We start from the raw sequence: 19,493 nt of genomic DNA on the forward strand, positions 1-19,493 counted from the left end.
ACAGACACACTTCCACGATAAAAACAATACCAGCCATTCACTTGCAGCTTGATATAAAAATGCTGACAATAATAATATTTACTCTGTTCACTAACTTAGTGCGTCAACAGGCAAACATTTTCTAATTATCACAAGTGCTCAGCTGGACTGATGTCAATCACAGTATTTGACAAAGTTAAAGAGGGATTACACACTAAATTATTTCTTTTACACTGGACACAAAATCATGTAGTTTTTCAATAGCATATGATGAACATCCAGTCAAATTTCCCATGAAAATTAATTTTGTGTGTAAAAACTGATTTTTCTGCTCATTATTAGCATATACTGTATGTCCGCTTGGAACTGAACATCTGGTCAAGCCGAATTCTCTTGCTCCTCCCTAGCTGTGACAAAATAAAGCTTTAACCTTCATGTGGCACTAGATGAAAGGATTCATCTTCTGGACACAACAGATATGTTATCACATACGTTATCACACTTCATTCTAAAGGAAACATGAATGTGTTCTAGATTTCTAAAGCAATCCATCCCATATCTGTTGATATTTCAGTCTGGACCAAAGTGGCAGACTGTGCCCCGAGCGTGTCTAGAAACAAATTGACTGGGGTTTGTCGTTCCCCTCATTTAATTTACCCAAAGTTTATTTGATTGGAGCTGATAGGATTACACTGAATAAAATGAAATGCTCCCAAAAGAGAAACTAAGCATCAACGTCAGCAAGTACTGGAAGGAGAAGGAGGATATAAATAGAGCAAAACAAGGGATGATAAAAGTCAACTGACAACCTGAACAAGTAGAAATGCCTAAATAAGTTGATTTCAGTCATGACAGGATGTATGAAACAGCAAAAATGTGAAAGAAATTTGAATACCTTTACATTTGCAGGAAGTTTGTGAGCTCACAAGTGATTTTTTTCACAAAGTGAATTGAAAGCATGAAATCGTCACCTCCCTACCCTTCTGTCTATCCCTAGACTCTGTTGCCCGGTGGCTCCGCCTGTTAACTACTTAACAGAGGAAGGAAAAGTCTCCACCAAGATGAACATCTCTGTCTGTAATTTGCTGTGATAGTCAGTCAAAACTCCTCCTACGGGATACTATTATTCTCTGTCTCGTAGCTTCTAAATAAAACCTGCTCTGGAAAACAACACTGGACCTCTGACATACACTTTATTTGAAGTGGTGGAAATCTCAAGATCATAATTATTATCATTTTGTCTCTTTTGTTTTTTTTAAAAAAAACTCCTCTGTTGAAGAACAACACAGGAGTTGCACATCTAATTTTGGACATCAAATCTTCAACAGAATGAACACCGCCTTTATCTCCTCACTGCTGGGTGAGTATCACAGATGAAACCTGACTGACATACACCTTCAGACAGGCCTAAAAAAAATATCTACCGATGGATAAAACAGTGTCTTTGTACTTTAAAGAAGCGCCTGCATTTAGCTGTCAGAGGCTGCTGACTTAGACCCAAAGCTGTGTTCGATTACTTGATGCCATCAGTTGTATGGTATGCAGCGTTATATATTTTACTGGGCTGTTAGTCTGCAGCTGGGAGCTTCAGACAGAAATTTAAAAATCTAAACTAAACTGACGTGGCACCCGCCAGAATCTGAGCAGGGCTAATGGAAATGATTGACTGTATGACCGCACAATTGTAGCACTATGTTACACTACTGTGTGTGTGTGTGTGTGTGTGTGTGTGTGTGAGAAACAGGAAAATACAGAAAATGTGTATACATTCCTTCTGTTTCCATGGGGATAATAACCATCTAAACAGTCTCATTAAGCAATAGGAAGCTCCTCTCTCTGTCACACTGTGTGGCACACACACTGTAATATGACTCTGTGTATGTGTGTGTGTGTGTGTGTGTGTCAGGTGGGAAATGAGCCTCAGATGGTCTGTGTCTTAAAAGCAACGTTTTTTAGTACGAGAGTCCAGTTTTCCAGCTTGTTGGTGTTAGATGTTTTGAATCTGCCACTACAGATTTTAAACATTTTAAAATGTCACTTTATATTGTGTTGGTTGTATAATCCAAACTGACTATCTGGTATTCTGAAACTGCAACAAGCCATCTGAGTTGTTGTGTTTGTGTTGTGTTTAACTCCTGATCGACATGGCAGACAGCAGCCTGAGCATGCTGTACCCAGAATGCCACAGATGTGACAGGAACCAGTTGTGGTAGAATATGTGTTAGAGTAAAATGATTTCTCTCTGTTTCAGGTGTGGCCACATTGGTTCTCCAAGTTGCTGCGTTTGAAGGTACCGGCAGACATGAAGAAAGAGCATCTGTCTGACACACACTTACAGTGTATTTGACACAAACATGAAAAAGACCATAATGGCGTTTCCCTTTCCTGCAGAGTCTCTGGAGGCCAGTGTGTCTGTGAGGCCTCCGGGGTCAAGCATCTACCTCGGTGAGAGTGTGCTGCTGCAGTGCACAGTGGAGTCACGCTGCACTTTTGTGAAGCACTACCGGTGGTACAGGTCCAAACGACACACTGATCCGAACCCGAGGCACCTGGTCTCTGGTGACAGCTACTTCATCACTGCAGTAAAAAGGGAGGACGCGGACAAGTACTGGTGCGAAGCCGAGTGTCGGGAGAACAAGACTGTGTTTGTGGTTGATGCCAGGCCGGTTGCGCTAAATGTGTCAGGTGAGCAGCAGCAGCAGCAGCAGCAGCTGCAACCTCTGCAGCGTGGCATCAGGTTTCTGCTACATGCACAGAACAACGCATGCAGGTGAAACAGTTGTGTAGTCTGGGACTGTCCTCTAATACAGTAACATACCTGCAGCTACTTTCATATTAGTTTGAACTCAAAACTTATAACAGCCACTGAAGTCATAGTGTTAATCTATTCTATATTATAGTTAATACTAATTCTAAATTGCCAGGAGTCCGGTTCTTTTCAATCATGTTTATCAATTTTATGCATTTTTAGGCCTTTATGACATTGGTGCTGTGTTGAACAACTGTAAAAATATACTGTATATTCAGTATTAAGGGAATTTATTCTTTATTACTGTTTTACTTTAATTCTTGTTGTCATTATAATCTGAATCTGAAAACAGTATTACAACGACCTGAGAACAATCCATATCAGAACAACCTTTTACAAAACTTACAGTAACTTGTTGTACCGCACACACAAAACTGTGCTTTAGGCCAGTCCAGTATCTTCCTTCAACAATATATCGTCCCGTCTGTTTAAACAAGACTAGGTGCACAGGTGAGGCTGATGGGGATGTCATTAGTTAAGTAGGTATTCCGTTAACCTACGGTGGCCCTGAGAGCTCAATGCACTGCAACTTAGAAAACACATGCAAATAGACAAAACACATTCACATTTACTCACTTGGCAGACGCTTTTATCCAAAGCGACTAATGAGGTTCAGTGCAGTGGGAAACCTTGGTGTAAGTGTTAAGTCTATTTAATAAGTTCAAGGAGGTTGTATTAGGAAATGCACCAAAAGTGCATAGTAAGTGCTCGTTAGATATGTTAAAGTTTTAGGAGGTGCTCTTGGAAGAGATGAGTTTTCAAGAGATTCTTGAAGATAGAGAGGGACGACCCTGCTCTAGTAGAACCTGCTGGATTGTTCCACCGCCAGGGAACCGCAGACCAGAACAGTCTGGACTGACATTATGTTATGTGCAGGGATGGGAGAGCCAGACGACATTCCCTGGAGGAACGCAGTGGCTGAGAAGGAGCATAAGGGTGATTGAGTTCAAGTAGATGGGTGCAGACCCAGAAGTCACTCTGAAGGCAGTGTTAGTGACTTGAATTTGATTCAGGCAGACATGGGTAGTTTGTGGAGGTTGATGAGAAACAGAGTGACCTGTGCCGTTTTGGGCTGATTGAAGACCAGGCAGGCTGCCGTGTTCTGGACCTGGATCTGTGAGAGCTTCACTGTGCACAAACAAATTCAGAAAACATCTTCATCAATTTGTGTCAGTATTGGCAGCATGTGTTGTTAAATTGATGAAGATGTTTTCTGAATGTGTTAGTGTTTTGTTTATTTGCATGTGTTGTCTAAGTTGCAGTGCACTGAGCTCTCAGGGCCACTGTATAAACCAATGTACTGGACAAACTGAAATTTGGACCTGTAGATGCTGCTGGATGGAAACTGAGGGGATCACCAAAGTTATTACAGTTCATCCTGAAGGGAACATGCATGTCTATACCAAAACTCATAGCATAAAAAATGTGAAAGAAAATTAAGTTGAGTTTCAGGTGAAAAGGGCATAACATCCTCTGCAATGAAATACATCAAGCAGCACTGTACAGTCTAAATAAACAGTGTGTAATCTCTGCCTCAGCCAGCTCTGCTTTTCCAGTGTTGCTGCTCAGTGTATAATGTATTTGTCAAGATATGTGGTTATGTCAGTTCTATGATCCCATGTGGCCATTAGACATATAGAAGGGCCTGTTTTTACAGTAATCGGATTCATGGGTGAAATTTCAATAAAGAACCACTTGTCAGCTGCTACAGTCTGAAAAACCCTCTTCTTTTCTCCCTCTGTCTCTTTGTGAACCTCTCTCCTCCAGAGCTGCCGCCTCCCTCTCTGTCTCTGACTCCCAACACCAGGCAGATGCTCAGAGGGGAGCGTTTCACTGTGCAGTGCCCTGCTCCTGACACTAACTCCACAGGTTGGACGCTGATGCATTTCTCTCCAGACCGTTCAGCGGGGACCAGAGTCATCAGTGTCCACTATTCTCCACCAGGGGGGGGTGTCAGCGCAAACAAGTCTGTCTTCATCGCTGGTAATGGGAGCAGTGGACTGTACTGGTGTGAGCGCCCCGAGGGCCGCAGCAATGCAGTCAACATCACAGTAAGCTGTGAGTCTTGTGTAACAGTGATGTTGAGGGACAAACTGAGGAAGACACCACCAAAGAAAGCAGAACACGGTCCAGACAGACAGGTGTGACCGTACCATGATAAGAAGGAGTGAGGAGTTCATCTTGTCTTCTCTCTGTTATCTTTCTCCCACAGACAGCAACATCATTTTGAAGACTCCTGCCTTCCCTGTATTTACAGGACATGACGTTGTGCTGTATTGTCAGTACCGCACAGGAAACCACAACATGACGACCTTCTTTAAAAACGGAGCAGAAATTGACACTTACAATTCTTCCAGTTCAAACAGAGTGATACAGATGACCATTACGAATGTGACACAGGAAGATGAAGGCTTCTACAAGTGCGCATCCCCCGACAGAAAGATGGAGAGTCCGGAGAGCTGGTTATCAGTGAGACCTAGCAGAGGTCAGCTGGACAGCCTTAATTCATCTGAAGGTCATGTCCATCATTCTGCTCTGTGTGATATCAGAACAGATCAGTGACAGATGTCAGTTGTTTTGTCTTTTAGGCAACTTCACATCAACGGAAGGGAAACCAGCCTCTACAAGAGGTAAAATTATTTCTTATTGTTGACACATTCATTTACTACTTTCTGAAGGAATACTCGATGGTAACAATAATTACTGTGTAAAGCAAAGGGTAACATTTTTTAATAAGTCATTCTTTAACAAGGGTTTAATAGGCGATAAGCTATTTATTAATCCATATTTTTTGGTAACCAGTGGCCAGATGCATAAAACTCTGTGTAGATGACTAAAAGTATGTATACACACAAACCCAGAAATATGCATACACATTCTTTTTATCAGAATGATAATGACAAATGATTCTGTTTTATAAATCTCACTAATCGAGAAACTGGCTGCATGTGCACGAGCCTCACCTCCACTCCTAAAATTAGTCATAAATAGATGAAGACTCTCCCTCAATCCATCAGTTTGCAGACAAAAACAGCATCTGTGCCACAAGTTATCAGGCGCAGCACAGAAAAAAAAGACAAGAAAGAAACCAACTTCACTGATAGTGGGTCTGATCACAAACAGGAGCTTTGTGATCAGACCAAACTTTAGTTCAATAACTCCAACCGTGAAGTCCTGTTTTACTCTTCTGAACTTCATCTGTCAGGATTAGAAACGTCTGGCATCTGAAACTGTGATTAATAAATATAAAAATAGTCCAAAAACAGTTTACAGAATGACTCACAATAAACAATGAGGATATAATATTAAACAATGCTAAAGGAAACACTGAGCACACAGACACAATGATTTCCGTTTCAGAATTGTCAAATTGTTTAGAATAATGAATGAAGCTCTGCGAAGTTGGCTGTTTTCTTTTATGTTTCACTCTGTGACTACCCTTTATTCTGCGTTTTCACTTCACTGTATCTAACTTAGCTTGCTCTAAAAAAACATGTGTACTCATGGTTAAAAGAATGTGTAAGGTGCTCTCACTGCACTCTCTGTGTTCATAAATACCAATTCATGTGTGGGAAGTGGAGTAAGCTACGCATCATGTATTTGTGATAAAAATATGCAACCAAGACAGAGAATGTAATGAGTGACTGGAAATTTTTTTTGACAATGAAATATCTTACTTGCATCCTATATGGTATATGCCTGGCCCCAGGTCTTGAATTCATCATGGAAATCCCTCCAGTGATGCAAAGTGTCCTTAATCTAAATCTGTTATGAACATTTACAGTTTCAGGATCAGTGGCTTATTAGAGGGCAAGTAAACAAGTCATTGAAATATCATTTTATAATGATAAAGGTGCAATAGTAAGTTGCTCATAAAATAGATTTTGGTGCATATGCTCTGTGGCTCCTCAACTTGTTTGATATTCACAGTTTATAACCCACCACTCTGGTGATTTGTGGCTACATTTTCATTTATTTTCCCATTGTGATAAACACTTACTGTATTTCCACTCTGCACTGCAATCACAGACACTCTTAAAAAAACATGTTTTCAGCTGAAGTTAAGTTGGTTTGTGCCCACGGGTCCTTTCATGGGTCAGAAATCTTTTACTAAAATGTTTAAACTCACTGATTTCCTCATTTCACTAACCCTAACTAAAAGACTAATACTATATAAAGCACAGAAATGTACTTACCTGTAAAATTAATGTACATACTGTATCTCTATGCATTTTCAATGTGTTCAGAAACTCTGTGGTTTGCCCTTTAGAGCAACTGTGCTCAGTATGAGTGATAAAGAGTCGACTCAAAAAACACAGAAGTGCTGAAGCTGTTTTTGTCTAAAAGGTGTTGAGGTTTGAGACGTCTGTTTATTCTACACTAATGAAATCTAAAGTGACAATTAGATGTTGTTTTAAGCTGTTTTTTTAAAAGAAACTATAGTGTCCACTTTTTGTTTTGTTTGCAGTGGGAAATAACATCAGCAAGCATTTATCCTTTTAATCAGATCACTGCATACCACTTTGACAGGTTTCATGGTCTGATCGCAGCTGGTTGTTACTGACTGATTCTTAACAAATATCTGTTGTGTTCATCAGGTGCCTGGAAATGGATCATTGTTTCATGTGGTGTTGTGCTTCTGCTCCTCATTCCTGTAACAGTTTGGCTTGTTTATCACTACAGGTTAGTTTCAGTATCTATAAATTCCTCTTTGCCTCCTGCACAAGTCAAAGATATTGTTCACTTGTTATTGTATTTGTTTGAAGGTACCAAAAGTTTTGCACTTGTAGCTGCTGGCCACTTTCCAAACAGGATATACCTGCAGAGGCGTTTCCTGCCACCAAGCAGGATGTGACAGAAGTGCAGTGGGACCTGTCCTGGATGGAAATGTCCAACCTGCTGGATAAGTAGCTGTATCCTGGCACTGAAAGGATCATGCTCCTCTGAAGCATGGAGGAAATACTGAATGGTGTGAAGCCTATGAGGGAGTTCAGTCAGTGCTGCTTTCAGCACAATGTAAGAACAGTTTGTAGTTTCTGATGGTCATGTTTCAAAAAGGTTCAAGCTTCTTCGAGGGGTACTGCAAGGATCTATTCATGGCCCGTTGTTTATTTTTTTAACTAAAGTAAATGAGCTGCTTATGATTTATAAAGATGTGTCTGTTTGCTGATCTTCTCACAAAGATTTTAGTTCACTAATACAAAAGGTTAATAAAGAATTGATGCAAATCTTTAACTGTTTCAGTTGAACAAACCTTAATATTAGAATTAGTGCTAGTAATAATAATAATACTAATAATAGCACAGATATTTATGAATAGTCTTTAAGTCACACACTTTTTCCCCACTCTTTTACTCGTAAAATTCACATTGAAAATATTTTTTAACACTCAGTGAAATAGTTGTTACAAAATTTGCTCCCTGATCTGCCTTCATGTTATTAAACTGTGTGTTACATATGAATTTATCCTGTGAACTTATCCTACTTTAATAAGATACTTTGAATTCAGAAGATGCTCATGAAATAATCAGTTCAACTAGCGATGACTCATCTGTCCCAGTGAAATTTAATTTATTAAGTCATCACTATGTTAATATTTATTTTATCATGTATTTACTTCCTGACATTTTCCAGAAATGTCTCATTCTCAGATGCACATCCAGTTCTCTTCATTCATGTTTTACCAGGCCTTGAAGGGATTGCAATTTACTGTTGTCGCACCTCTCAAAATCAATATTTCATTAGACATAGAGATCCCTCTCTTGGGAACAGTTTGAAATGGAGTATGAAGCTATCTGCTTTGTTAAATGGCTTAAAGACTAAAGACTGAGAAAAAAACTGTCAAAATTACCTTTTGTTTTTATTCATCTTTCTCATGTTTCGGCTTTTAAGTTCCATCTGGTGTGTTTCTTTTGACTGCCCTTATTAATTTAGTTTGCTTTGTCTTATGTGATGTTTATAATTTTACTTGACTGGATTGTTTTAAATATCTTTTAGAGACACAAAACAACTATAAGAGTTGCAAAACAGCTACAAAGATGCAAAAAAACAAGTACAGACAAAACAAATACGAAAAGATACAACACAACAAAACATGTACAAAGACGTGTAAAACCACTACAGACAAACAAAACACAGAGGCAAAAAAAGAATGCGCACAAAACTACTACAAAGAGACATAAAACAACTACAAAGAGACACAACAACAACAACAGATTCCTATTCTGCACAGAATCATTTATTTCACTCAGCTGAGTGAAAGACTGAAAGACAGTGAGAGACCGTAATTTCACAATCCACTGGATGCTAATTTAGGCTCTGGATTTAAATGATGCTGTTTTTGAAGAGACCAAAAATCATTATGTATCTGTCAGGATAATTATGATGGCATGAAGAACTGCATGACTCATCTTGGAATATACAATATTTTTATAATTTTAATAAAACATGTTACTGTAAAATAAATACATATGCATATGTATACTGCGTGCACTATGTCTTTGGTTTTGATATAATTCAATTTTCTTTACTGTGTTTCTACTTTTTTTTCCTTGGGAGCTGAAAAGGATTAGAGTGGATTTTTATCACTTTCTTTTTATTATAGTGAGCAGGAAATCTGAGATAAAAACAAATGTGCTCATTCCTGATAATGTTCAAAATGTTGGTTGTGTCAGTGAGCACATTTGTTAGGGCTTCACTTGAGAGACTCTTATGATGAATAGTAAAAGTCATTGTGCAGACACAAGTATGGGCAACAAAGTACTAACAGAAGATCACCCAATGCCATCTAAATTATGCATCAGTCTGCCAAAATCCTGCAAGAAAAATGGGTTTGAGGGAGATATTTGGTGTCCCAAAGATATGCTCTGGAAGAGAGGTGACACGGCAGCGGTTATTAAAATTAATACAGGAGTCTTCCAGCATAACAAGACATGCTGAAGGAAAATCTGCTGCCCACTGCAAAAACATCACTAAAGAGACCCAGTGAGAGTTCAGCCTTACAAAAAATGTTAAACTTGAACTGTCCTGCAAAGAAATATAGGACGAAGGTTACTCCCATTGTAATTGTTCTCAGCTCAGAGCTTTGTTCAATAATACAATTGTGACTTTTCCTCACTAATTTCCATACATGGTCCAAAATAGTCCAAAAATCAGACAAGTTCATGTTCAGACACACCTCTTATAGAAGTTAGTCAAACCAATTAGGCCACCTTGCATTGCTGTTTGCGTTGGTGTCTCATTGTATTGGGTCACTGCTGTTTGTTGTCTCAAAAATATTTTCCTATGAGAACAGGCTCTGCAGAGCACTTAAGGGTGTTCAGTTGGTCTTAACTGACTGAGGACACTGAGGAAAAACTGATTGAAACAGACTAAAAATGGAAAATAATCCAGGTAAGTTAATTAAGCATTACTGTCAAGCTTATTCTATCACCAAGATTGCTATACCAATATATCTAATATATCTATTTATCTATATATCTAATATACAGACCATGTAATGTTTGGAGGAACATTTTGACATTTGACATTGGTCTTACACATTCATTCATTGTTGCTTGATCAACCAGATTTTGTCCCAAAATGTTCCACCAAACAGTTACTTGACATTGGCCTTCACTAACAATTTAATGCAAATAAGGTCAAAAAGTAACAATTCTTCAGACCCAGTTCCTCAATGAAAGTGATTCAAAAAGTAAAATAACTGAATAAAATAAGTAGCAGAATACCAAGGGAAAAACACAACATAGGTTTAGCTGTTCCGTTCATCTACATCAGCAGAAACATTTGGTGTGATATTATTGTCACTTTAGTTTTGCTGATTTTCAAAACTCAATCTCAAAGTTTTTCTTTAATTTGTCACCTGTCTGTAATTGATATGCTGTGAACTTGCTGTGAACAGGGTTCACATGTTTTAACAAGCCCTTTGCTGTACAGTGTGAGCAAACCAGTTAGACCTCTGTGTTAGCTTTGTTTTTTTTTTTGTCTTGTTGCATACAGTCTTGTTGTGTTTACAGCCTGTAGTGTTGCTAACTTAGCGCATTGTTGCTACATTTAGAGCCTTTTTTTTTTAAACAAACTGGGTATAAACCTGGTACATGACTGGACAGTGTATGGATGCCAACCAAGGACTTAGGGCTACACCTCTTCTTACAGGCAGTCTACCGAGCTGCTCTGGTTTTACCGGTTGATGGGACTCCATTACGGCAAATAAACTACTTTATTACATGTATCATTATTACTAAAGGGGACAGGATTTGACCAAAGGATTTGACCAAAGGTCGTCCAACCATATACAGGTTTTTACCTAGTTTCTATATGCATCTTTAATAATATTCAGATTGCAGTAACTAATGTTCCGTGCAATCTGCAATCTGGTCTGGGAGAAAATCTGCTCGATCCAGTGACAGTGAACAATGTGTAAAAACTTCACTACTACTGTTGTATTTAGTTTTATGTAAGTTCTTAGTGTTAATGCAAGGCAGTTAAAGATAAAAAACAAAGGCAAAGAAGGAACACAAAAACAGATCAACAGGAAGGTATGCATGTGGTATGCTTTTATTGAACAAGTGTGATGGTAAAGATGGCAAATAAAAAGCAGCTAGACTGCATTGTTTTTCCTGCACCTCAGGAACCTGTTTGATTCCCATCAGGTAATCCCCATCCTTACTGGTAAAACTCCGCCCCATATAGTTCTTGTAAAGTGATGACAAAAACAGATACTTGTCATCCACGGCTATTGTCTGATAAAAACTACTTTTGTGAAATACAGCATTTGTAATTCTTGTGGACACTGTAACTTTACTCTATAGTAATGTCTGAGACTGTAGAATAATTTTTTCTAGTATTTTTAGAGGTGGACAGAAAATTATAAACTCCTTTCATTATTATGTAGTCAGTATATTACTACAAAGTACAGCCTCTAAACTTAAAACTGAATCACCACAAGTGAGATATTTCATTGTCAAAAAATGAAATAAAATAAAATAAACAACTAAGAAATGAAGTATTTGGAAATTGTGTTGCACTGGACATTGGATTTTCCAGTCACTCATTACATTCTCTGTTTCGGTTGCATATTTTTATCACAAATCACACAGCACAAGTGATGGAAGGTCATGAGTCATTGTTACATGATTTTGTTGATCTTACTTCCCTGTAGCTTCTTTTTACGTGCCTCAAAATTATTGGTTTTGGATCAGGGTCGTTCTAAAAATATTTCAGGTTTTGTCTCACGTCACTGCTATTCCTTAGACCACTAAATGAAGGGATTAATAAAGACAAAAATAACTGCTGCAAAAGCCCTGAGGGGACAACACAAGCACAGGTTTAGCAGAATATTCCTCTTGTGTCAGTCATCTGAAGCAGCAGAGACACCTGATGTGATAACCTTGTCACTTTAGTTTCAATGATTTTCTCACTTCACCTGAGATTCTCCTCCTCAGTTTGAGGTCTGACTTCCTTGTATTAAAGTTTCTACTCCAGTTTCATCATAACTAAATGCATTATCATCAAACCAAGGAAGCTGTCTCACAAAGCTATTGAAAACTTGATATTTTGGGGAAATGTTCAAACATTCTTTATTTGTACATATCAAGTTTTTCCTTTGCACTTCAGGGGAGAAACAGAGCATCACCCCGCCAGAGGTCAGACTCATCCTGATTGGTGGGAGATGGGCTGGCAAGAGTTCGTCTGGCAACACCATACTGAGGAAGGAAAGGTTTGAGTGTGGTCGAACCAGAACAGGTCAGTCTGAGGTGAGACATGAAGTAGTGGAGGGCAGGAAGCTCATCGTGGTTGATGCTCCAGGATGGAGCAGCTCTCTCTCCCTCACAGAGATACCAGAGGGGGACAAGCAAAGGTTTAAACTCAACCCGTCCAAGTGTCTGCCTGGACCACAGGTTTTTCTCCTTGTAATCCCTATAGACTCAGCTTTCTCTGTGAAGCAGAGGAGGACTGTGGAGGAGCACATGAAGCTCCTGGGGGAGCGGGTTTGGAGATACACCATGGTGCTGTTCACCTGTGGGGATTTCCTTGGGGAGAAGATAATTGAGCAGCACATAGAGAGTGAGGGGGATGCACTCAGGTGGTTAATAGACAGGTGCAGGAACAGGTACCACGTGTTTAATAATAAGGATAAAAGCAACTCATCTCAGGTCACACTGCTGCTGGAGAAGATAGATGAAATGGTGCAGTACAACAACGGCAGTTGCTATGAAGTAGATGAACAGACTTTCACCATCATTGAAAGGAAGCAACGAGAGGTGCTTGAAAGGGCGGAAAAAAGACGGAGGACGGCCGAGGAACAAAGAGAACAAATGAGATCCCTCATTCCAGGTGAGTGCGACACTTCCTATGTCACTGCCTCCAGGTTAAAAGGATAGTTTGACATTTTGGGAAATGCCCGTCCTTGTTTCCTTGCTGGGAGCTAGATGTGAAGATTGATATCGCTCTCTGTAAAAAGCACTAAATATGAAGTTACAGCCAGCAGTCAGTTAGCTTAGCACAAAGACTGGAAACATGTGGAAACAGCTAGCCTGGCTCTGTCTGCAGGTAATAAAATCCAGCAGCCCCTCCAAAAGGTCACAAATTAATGCTTGACATCTTGTTCAATTAATCTGTGCAAAAAATGAATTGTACAAACAACAGTTCCACCCTGACCAGTGACTTCCTCAAGGGTCTGCTGGTTGTCTGCCAACTGGTCCTGGCCAAGAGCTTCAAAGGAGCTATAAAAAATTAAACTTTACATTCAAGCTAACTATTTCCTCCTGTTAACATTGTTTATGCTAAGCTCGGCTAAACCACTTGTTAACTCCAGCTTTATATTTACATTACAGAGCTCAGACTGGTACCAATCATCTTGTAAAATTCTCAGAAATGTAATCACTCACTTAGAAATTATAATAAAGATTTTAAGACATTATAAATGAAGATTTAAATATATCAAATAGAGGATCAAATAATAAATCTGTTAATTATTTAACAGAGTGGCAAAATAAGGAGTAATAGGGTTTACAAGCTTATGCATTTAAACACCAATAACAGAAAAGGGATTTATGAATATATTTGCAAATAACTAATAATATAATTAATTAAAATAGATGAATTAATACCTAAAAAGAAATTGTGGATTTTAATTATTTGACAACATTGTCACATCTTGTCAGTTAAGTCCCTTTTGTCTTCTTCCCTTAAGTTTCTATTTGTGTTCCTGTTTTATTTTGGTACCCACCTCGTTCCAGGTCACATTTGATCTCATTTTCCTGGTAAAACTGTGAACTTTAACGTCTTGCCTTTGAGTCCACCTTCTGTGTTCAGCCATCGCAAACACAACTTTGCCTGAAGAGAAACAGTAGCTTAACTCATTAAGTTATAAAAGGCAAATTAAGAAGGAGCCTGTGTTTGACTTACTTAGACTTAATTTAAATTTTTTTTTTTTTTTTTTTTGCACTTTACTCATTACAACAAAACTTTGCTTATCCATTGTGGACTTGTAAAATCTTGTTCGGGGATACAATTGCTTAAAATAAATTGTAAACTGAAAAAACGACTTATCAAGTTTTGTTCTGTCTGATAACAGAGGAAATAAAGTCCATCCCAAAACTCCAGATGATTCTCTTGGGAAGCCGCAACGTTGGGAAAACCTCAGTGGGAAACAGCATCTTGGGAATCAAAGAGCAAGAAGACGGGAGAAGAACGGCACACTCGGTGGCCCGACAGGGTTTTGTGGGTAAAACTGAAGTAACTCTTGTTGACACCCCAGGTTGGTGGAAAGGCTTCCCTGAGTGTGACACCCCTGAGGCAATTAAAGAGGAACTGGTACGCAGCATGTTTGTGTGCCCCCCTGGGCCCCACGTCTTCCTGGTGGTGATAGACGCAGATGCATCCTTCAGTACCAAACACTTGGAAGCCTTGACATCACACGTAGAGCTTCTTGGAGAGGAAGTGTGGAGACACTCTATGGTGGTTTTCACCAGAGGAGACTGGCTGGGAAAACGTACCATAGAGGAGTATATTGAAGGGGAGGGAGAAGCCTTACAGTCTCTAGTTGGCCTGTGTGGAAACAGATATCATGTCATGGATAACAAGAATACTGATGATGGCACTCAAATCACAGAGCTGCTGGAGAAAATCACTGAGACTGTAGCTGGAAATAGTTGGACCCATTTTGTCCCTGATGGACAGAAATTGAAGACAATTGAAGAAAGACGAGGAAGCGTGGAAGAAAGGGCGAGACTGAGGGAAAGTCGAGCCAAGGCCAAAAGAAAATTTCTCAGAGGTACAGTATGGTTCAGAGTCATCCAGCATTAGTGTCACAAGTAAATTGCCCTGGCATCATGAAAGCTGTCTCCACATTGACACACTGAATAGATAATAGGCAAGGACAAAATTAGAGAAATATTATATGGCACTGGTGAAGCAATGTTCAGCTTTTGTTGAAGCTGTTGGAGGTGACTGATACCATTAATACCATGTTGTGCTATTAAGTATGTATCAAATTTCAATGTCAGTCAACTGGCCAATATATTGGCCTTATACTATTTTCTCCTAACTTTATCCTACCAAATACCAAGAAACTGCAGAATACATGGAAGTGGAATAGGTTGCTCAGCGATGATATTTGTTGTCTGGATACTCCACACAAGGTCAGCACTGCAGGGATTAGGGAGTGACGATAAGAACTTCCCCCTCAGCAAATGTACACTCAAGAGCTAGCAGGTGGGGCAGAGGTGGAGCTCATCAAATGCTAAATAAATAGCAGCACCTGTAGGAGCAGGAAGGGTCAATATAGCTTTCAGGTTTCTTTTAGCCTCCACCAAAGAGGTTATATTTTCATCAATGTCTGCTTGTTTGTTTGTCAGCAAGATTACGCAAAAAGCACTGAACCGCTTTGCCCCAAACTTGATGGAAGGGTTGAGGTATGGACCAGGGAAAAATCCAATCAATTTTAGGGTAGATCCGGATCATTAACTATGAATTTGAATTTTTTCCTCTTCAGACTAGTGTACGTTGTTCGACATTGTCTTGGTGGTGGTCTGCACTCTCCAAGTGAAATCTAGATATACAGACAGACAGTCACAAAATGTTATGAAAAAGTCCTGGCCATACTGCAAGTACAAACAAACCAACAAACAAACATATGGGTGAAGACCAAGTGGCAACCTCCAGGGCTGAAAAATGAAGCCAAAACTGAAGTGCCAAAAACTGCAGTTCCTCTAATGACCACTAGAGTCTGGCTCCAAAAGTGAGTCAATCCCCATAGACTCTCATGACAAATTTATTAAGGCTTAAAGTTAGACGAAATTGAGGGCGTGACCACTTTGACTGACAGATATGTGAGCTTGTCACAAACTGGCATGCACACACGCTCCACCACTTTGCCTATTTTTGGATTAACTGGGAGTTAGGCAGAGTCAGGCACTGCCAAGATGGTGACGGTGGAGCAGCTCACTCTGAGCTTTAAAACTGCTCTTCACATCACAGAGGCTACCTCCGTCTTCAGAGTGAAATGAATCACTGACCAAATCAGTGGCCTCTAGCAATGGAGTTACATGGTGTTTTGAACAAAAATCTGAGACTAGAGTAACAGACGCTTGCTGTTTTCACCAATTATCAAATCAACCTTGGTTTCAGGATTTTGAGAAATAGTGTTTGCAGCATCTATGACTGAGGCAACAGAAACTCAACCAGTAACTTTTTAGCCTCTTTAATTTGACATACACAACTAACAGGTGTCACTTTTGTAGCTGCTTTTGATAATCTGATTTAGGTGTAGCATGAACCAACGCCTCCTACAGTCTCAACAAAGACTGACCATTATCACACCAGTGTTCATTTGTGCTATGTATAGAGCATGTGAGTCTGTCACCCTGTAACACACTTGTTTTCTTCCCAGATTCCAAACATAAGTTACAGGAGCTGAGGATTGTGATGCTTGGTGAGAAGACGTCTGGAAAGAGTGCAACTGGAAATAACCTCCTGCGTAATGAAGTGTTTCCCACTTATCAGAATGAGCACTGTAAAGCAGAGGAGGGGAAAGTTGCTGACAGGAGGATCACAGTGATTGACACCCCAGGCTGGTGTTGTAAGTCCATCCACTGCACTGAAGAGATGGACAAAGAAATTGTCAGAGGTCTTTCACTGAGTCCACAGGGGGTTCATGCTGTTCTGCTGGTCGTTCCCGTGGACCTGGCGTTCAGAGAGGTTCAGAGGGTCTCTCTGGAGGACCACATGAAACTTTTAGATACCAGCGTCTGGAAATACACAATGGTTCTGTTCACATATGGAGACAAGCTAGCAGATAAATCTGTAGAGGAGCACATTGAGAGGGAGTACAGTGCTCTACGCTGGTTGGTAGACAAGTGTGAGAACAGGTACCACGTCATGAACAATATGAAGAAAGCTGATATGAGCCAGGTCACCGAGCTGTTTGCAAAGATAGAGGAAATGGTGGCAGGGAACAGCGGCCAACTCTTCTGCCCAGACATGAGGGACATCCACCTGAGAATTGATGTGAAGTTCAGGTGGAGGAAGATCAAACATGTGCTGAAGCAAGGATTTGAGCAGGAGTACAGGAGGAGAGAGCAGGAGCTGATGATGGGCTTCAAGGAAAAACTGCTTGAGCTGCAAGCTGATATCAAGGGAAGAGAAACCGGCACTAAACCCAAACTACTGAGTGAGTATCAAACTTTGATTGGGATGAATTATTTCTATTTTCCATCATTATTTAAATTTATGTATAATCTTTGCTTTTGATAATCTTGGTTGGTGACATGTCCAAAATGAAAGTTAAAGGTGTTGGTCTGAGGAAGAAGGATGGAAAGGAGGAGGAAAACATAGATGCAAAAATCAGCCAGGAAATTGAAAAGCTGGATAAAGACATAATGAGATCCACGCATGTTCTTCACAGCAGCATGGACTGGTTGATTCCTGACAGTAAGTAAAAATCATAATATTATCCCTAGCATTCATAATTAAGCTGAGCAAGATGTCACAGTAATTGTGTTTTGTTTAATTTCCAGTGAAAGGAGACAGTCCAGCTTCGTCTATCGCTGAGTCTTTGCCAGACAGGAAACAGTCCACCAGTGACTTTGACAAAGTTCTGGGTTGGCTGTCGACATTTCAGATCGGCACAAATGTAGAGAACAACCTGACCCTCAACTTCTCTCAGTCGTCAGGATACAGATCTGTGGTGCCACATGACAACTTGGACTTTGACGCAGGAGCTGATATTCTTCAATGAATAGTCCCAACAGACATATTAGCAAATACTGATCTGCACTCAGGGAATTTTCAGTGGTGTAAACAGGGGAGGCCTGTGTGAAACATCATGGAAGAATTAATATAATGTAAATACAAGCAGTCCTCCAACCAAACCAACCCAACAACTATACAACAACTATGTTTTTTTAAAACCCTCTGATACAACCCATAGGAGTGTTTCCTGAAATGGTGCCCCTACAGTGGCAGGTATACCGGACCTTGGCTGTCATGGTTAATAAACACGCAGATTGTACTGAGAGAGCCGTACCTGCCTTCGTCACCTTGGTTATTATATCAATGTTCATGGCTTGGTTAGGTTCAGGAAGAGATCGTGATTGGGTTAAAGTAAGTACTTCCTCAACTATAGACGATCTTTGTTGTGTTGTTGACCCTTCCATCCACAACAACCTCCTCCTGATGTGGACGTCACTGCACTTCTCCCTTTGCTCCTGTCATAATTACTACGGCCACTAGAAGTCACCTAACAAAAAAACATAACTATGAGTCATAATCACCTGCCACACAAACAACCTATGGGCTCATCTCTAATAATATGATATAGTAAGTAGTAGGTAGCAGTGGCCTGAACGTTAGAGCAGCGAGCATGTGACCCAGTCAGTGGTAGTTTAGGAGGCTGTAATTAGGAGTGCTCTTTTTTGGGGGGAGAATACTGTATAATATCACATATAACAATTTCCAATCATTAAACAACCATGATTCCTAGTAAAAAAAACAAACAAAACAAAACTACAGTGTAGTTATGAAATCCAACCTGCATGAAATTACATTAACACTATATATTGTCTTTATCATGTAAACATGGTGTCTGTTATTTGTTGTAATTGTCCATTGTGATGCACACAGATTTGTGAATCTGACTTAGAGACTTTACTTTACTGTTACAGTCTTATTTTATCTGTCACAGAGTAATTCAGTGTGGAAGGGAGACAATTTATGTGGAAGATACATAATATCTCCACTAAGATGGTAAAAATATAATATAATGTGTTTTTTTTTTGTTTGTTTTTTTTTTTAAAAGGAAAGATTCAGTCTTTTCATTTCAATGTCAGAGTACACTTGGAGTCTTCCACAGACTAATTACGCCTCACTAAATTAATAAGCAAATGGGGCATGGGGCACTGGAGGTTCAATGGTAAAAAGATCATGGTCCTCTAATGTCTTGACATCTTGAGACCAGAACAGCAGTTCTGGTAATGTTACTTCATTATATTTGTAAATGTTTAAAGTTGCAATCAAACGGTTGTCAATAAATAAAATATATTTTTGATTTATTGATGCTGCTTTATTAAACTCTAAGTGTGATGTGATGGAGAAGCTTGCCCCTTTGTCTCAGGTGTAAATGTCTCTGTTTCTGAGGACAAACCCATTTTCCCCTCATGTTGTCTGTGTCTATCACCTGTCAGAAGAGGGTATGCCCTGAAGT

General features: G+C 39.6%; 2 protein-coding genes across 4 annotated transcripts; both read left to right on the forward strand.

The window, feature by feature from the left end:
* The first annotated feature begins 143 nt into the window (after positions 1-143).
* On the forward strand, positions 144-9,928 carry LOC139626550 (uncharacterized). Of its 3 annotated transcripts, none has more exons than XM_071486925.1 (8): positions 147-1,339; positions 2,231-2,269; positions 2,371-2,664; positions 4,556-4,846; positions 5,001-5,273; positions 5,377-5,418; positions 7,387-7,471; positions 7,579-9,928. In XM_071486925.1, the coding sequence occupies exons 1-8, from the start codon at positions 1,309-1,311 to the stop codon at positions 7,697-7,699; spliced, it is 1,176 nt and encodes a 391-aa protein (XP_071343026.1). In that variant the 5' UTR covers positions 147-1,308; the 3' UTR covers positions 7,700-9,928. The 3 variants fall into 3 exon arrangements, with proteins under 3 accessions (XP_071343024.1, XP_071343026.1, XP_071343025.1); XM_071486924.1 differs by having other exon boundaries at positions 153-1,339; positions 7,555-9,928; XM_071486923.1 differs by having other exon boundaries at positions 144-1,339; positions 7,387-9,928.
* A 96-nt stretch (positions 9,929-10,024) lies between these two features.
* On the forward strand, positions 10,025-19,341 carry LOC139626546 (GTPase IMAP family member 8-like). Its single transcript, XM_071486920.1, has 6 exons — positions 10,025-10,180; positions 12,404-13,123; positions 14,367-15,065; positions 16,683-17,462; positions 17,576-17,722; positions 17,809-19,341. Exons 1-6 carry the CDS (start codon positions 10,165-10,167, stop codon positions 18,027-18,029), a joined length of 2,583 nt encoding a protein of 860 aa, XP_071343021.1. The 5' UTR covers positions 10,025-10,164; the 3' UTR covers positions 18,030-19,341.
* Positions 19,342-19,493: the final 152 nt, after the last annotated feature.

Source organism: Trachinotus anak, unplaced genomic scaffold, assembly GCF_046630095.1.
Source record: "Trachinotus anak isolate AG129_WGS33_773 ecotype Australia unplaced genomic scaffold, CSIRO_AGI_Tana_v1 ptg000010l, whole genome shotgun sequence".
NCBI classification, from domain to species: Eukaryota; Metazoa; Chordata; class Actinopteri; order Carangiformes; family Carangidae; genus Trachinotus; species Trachinotus anak.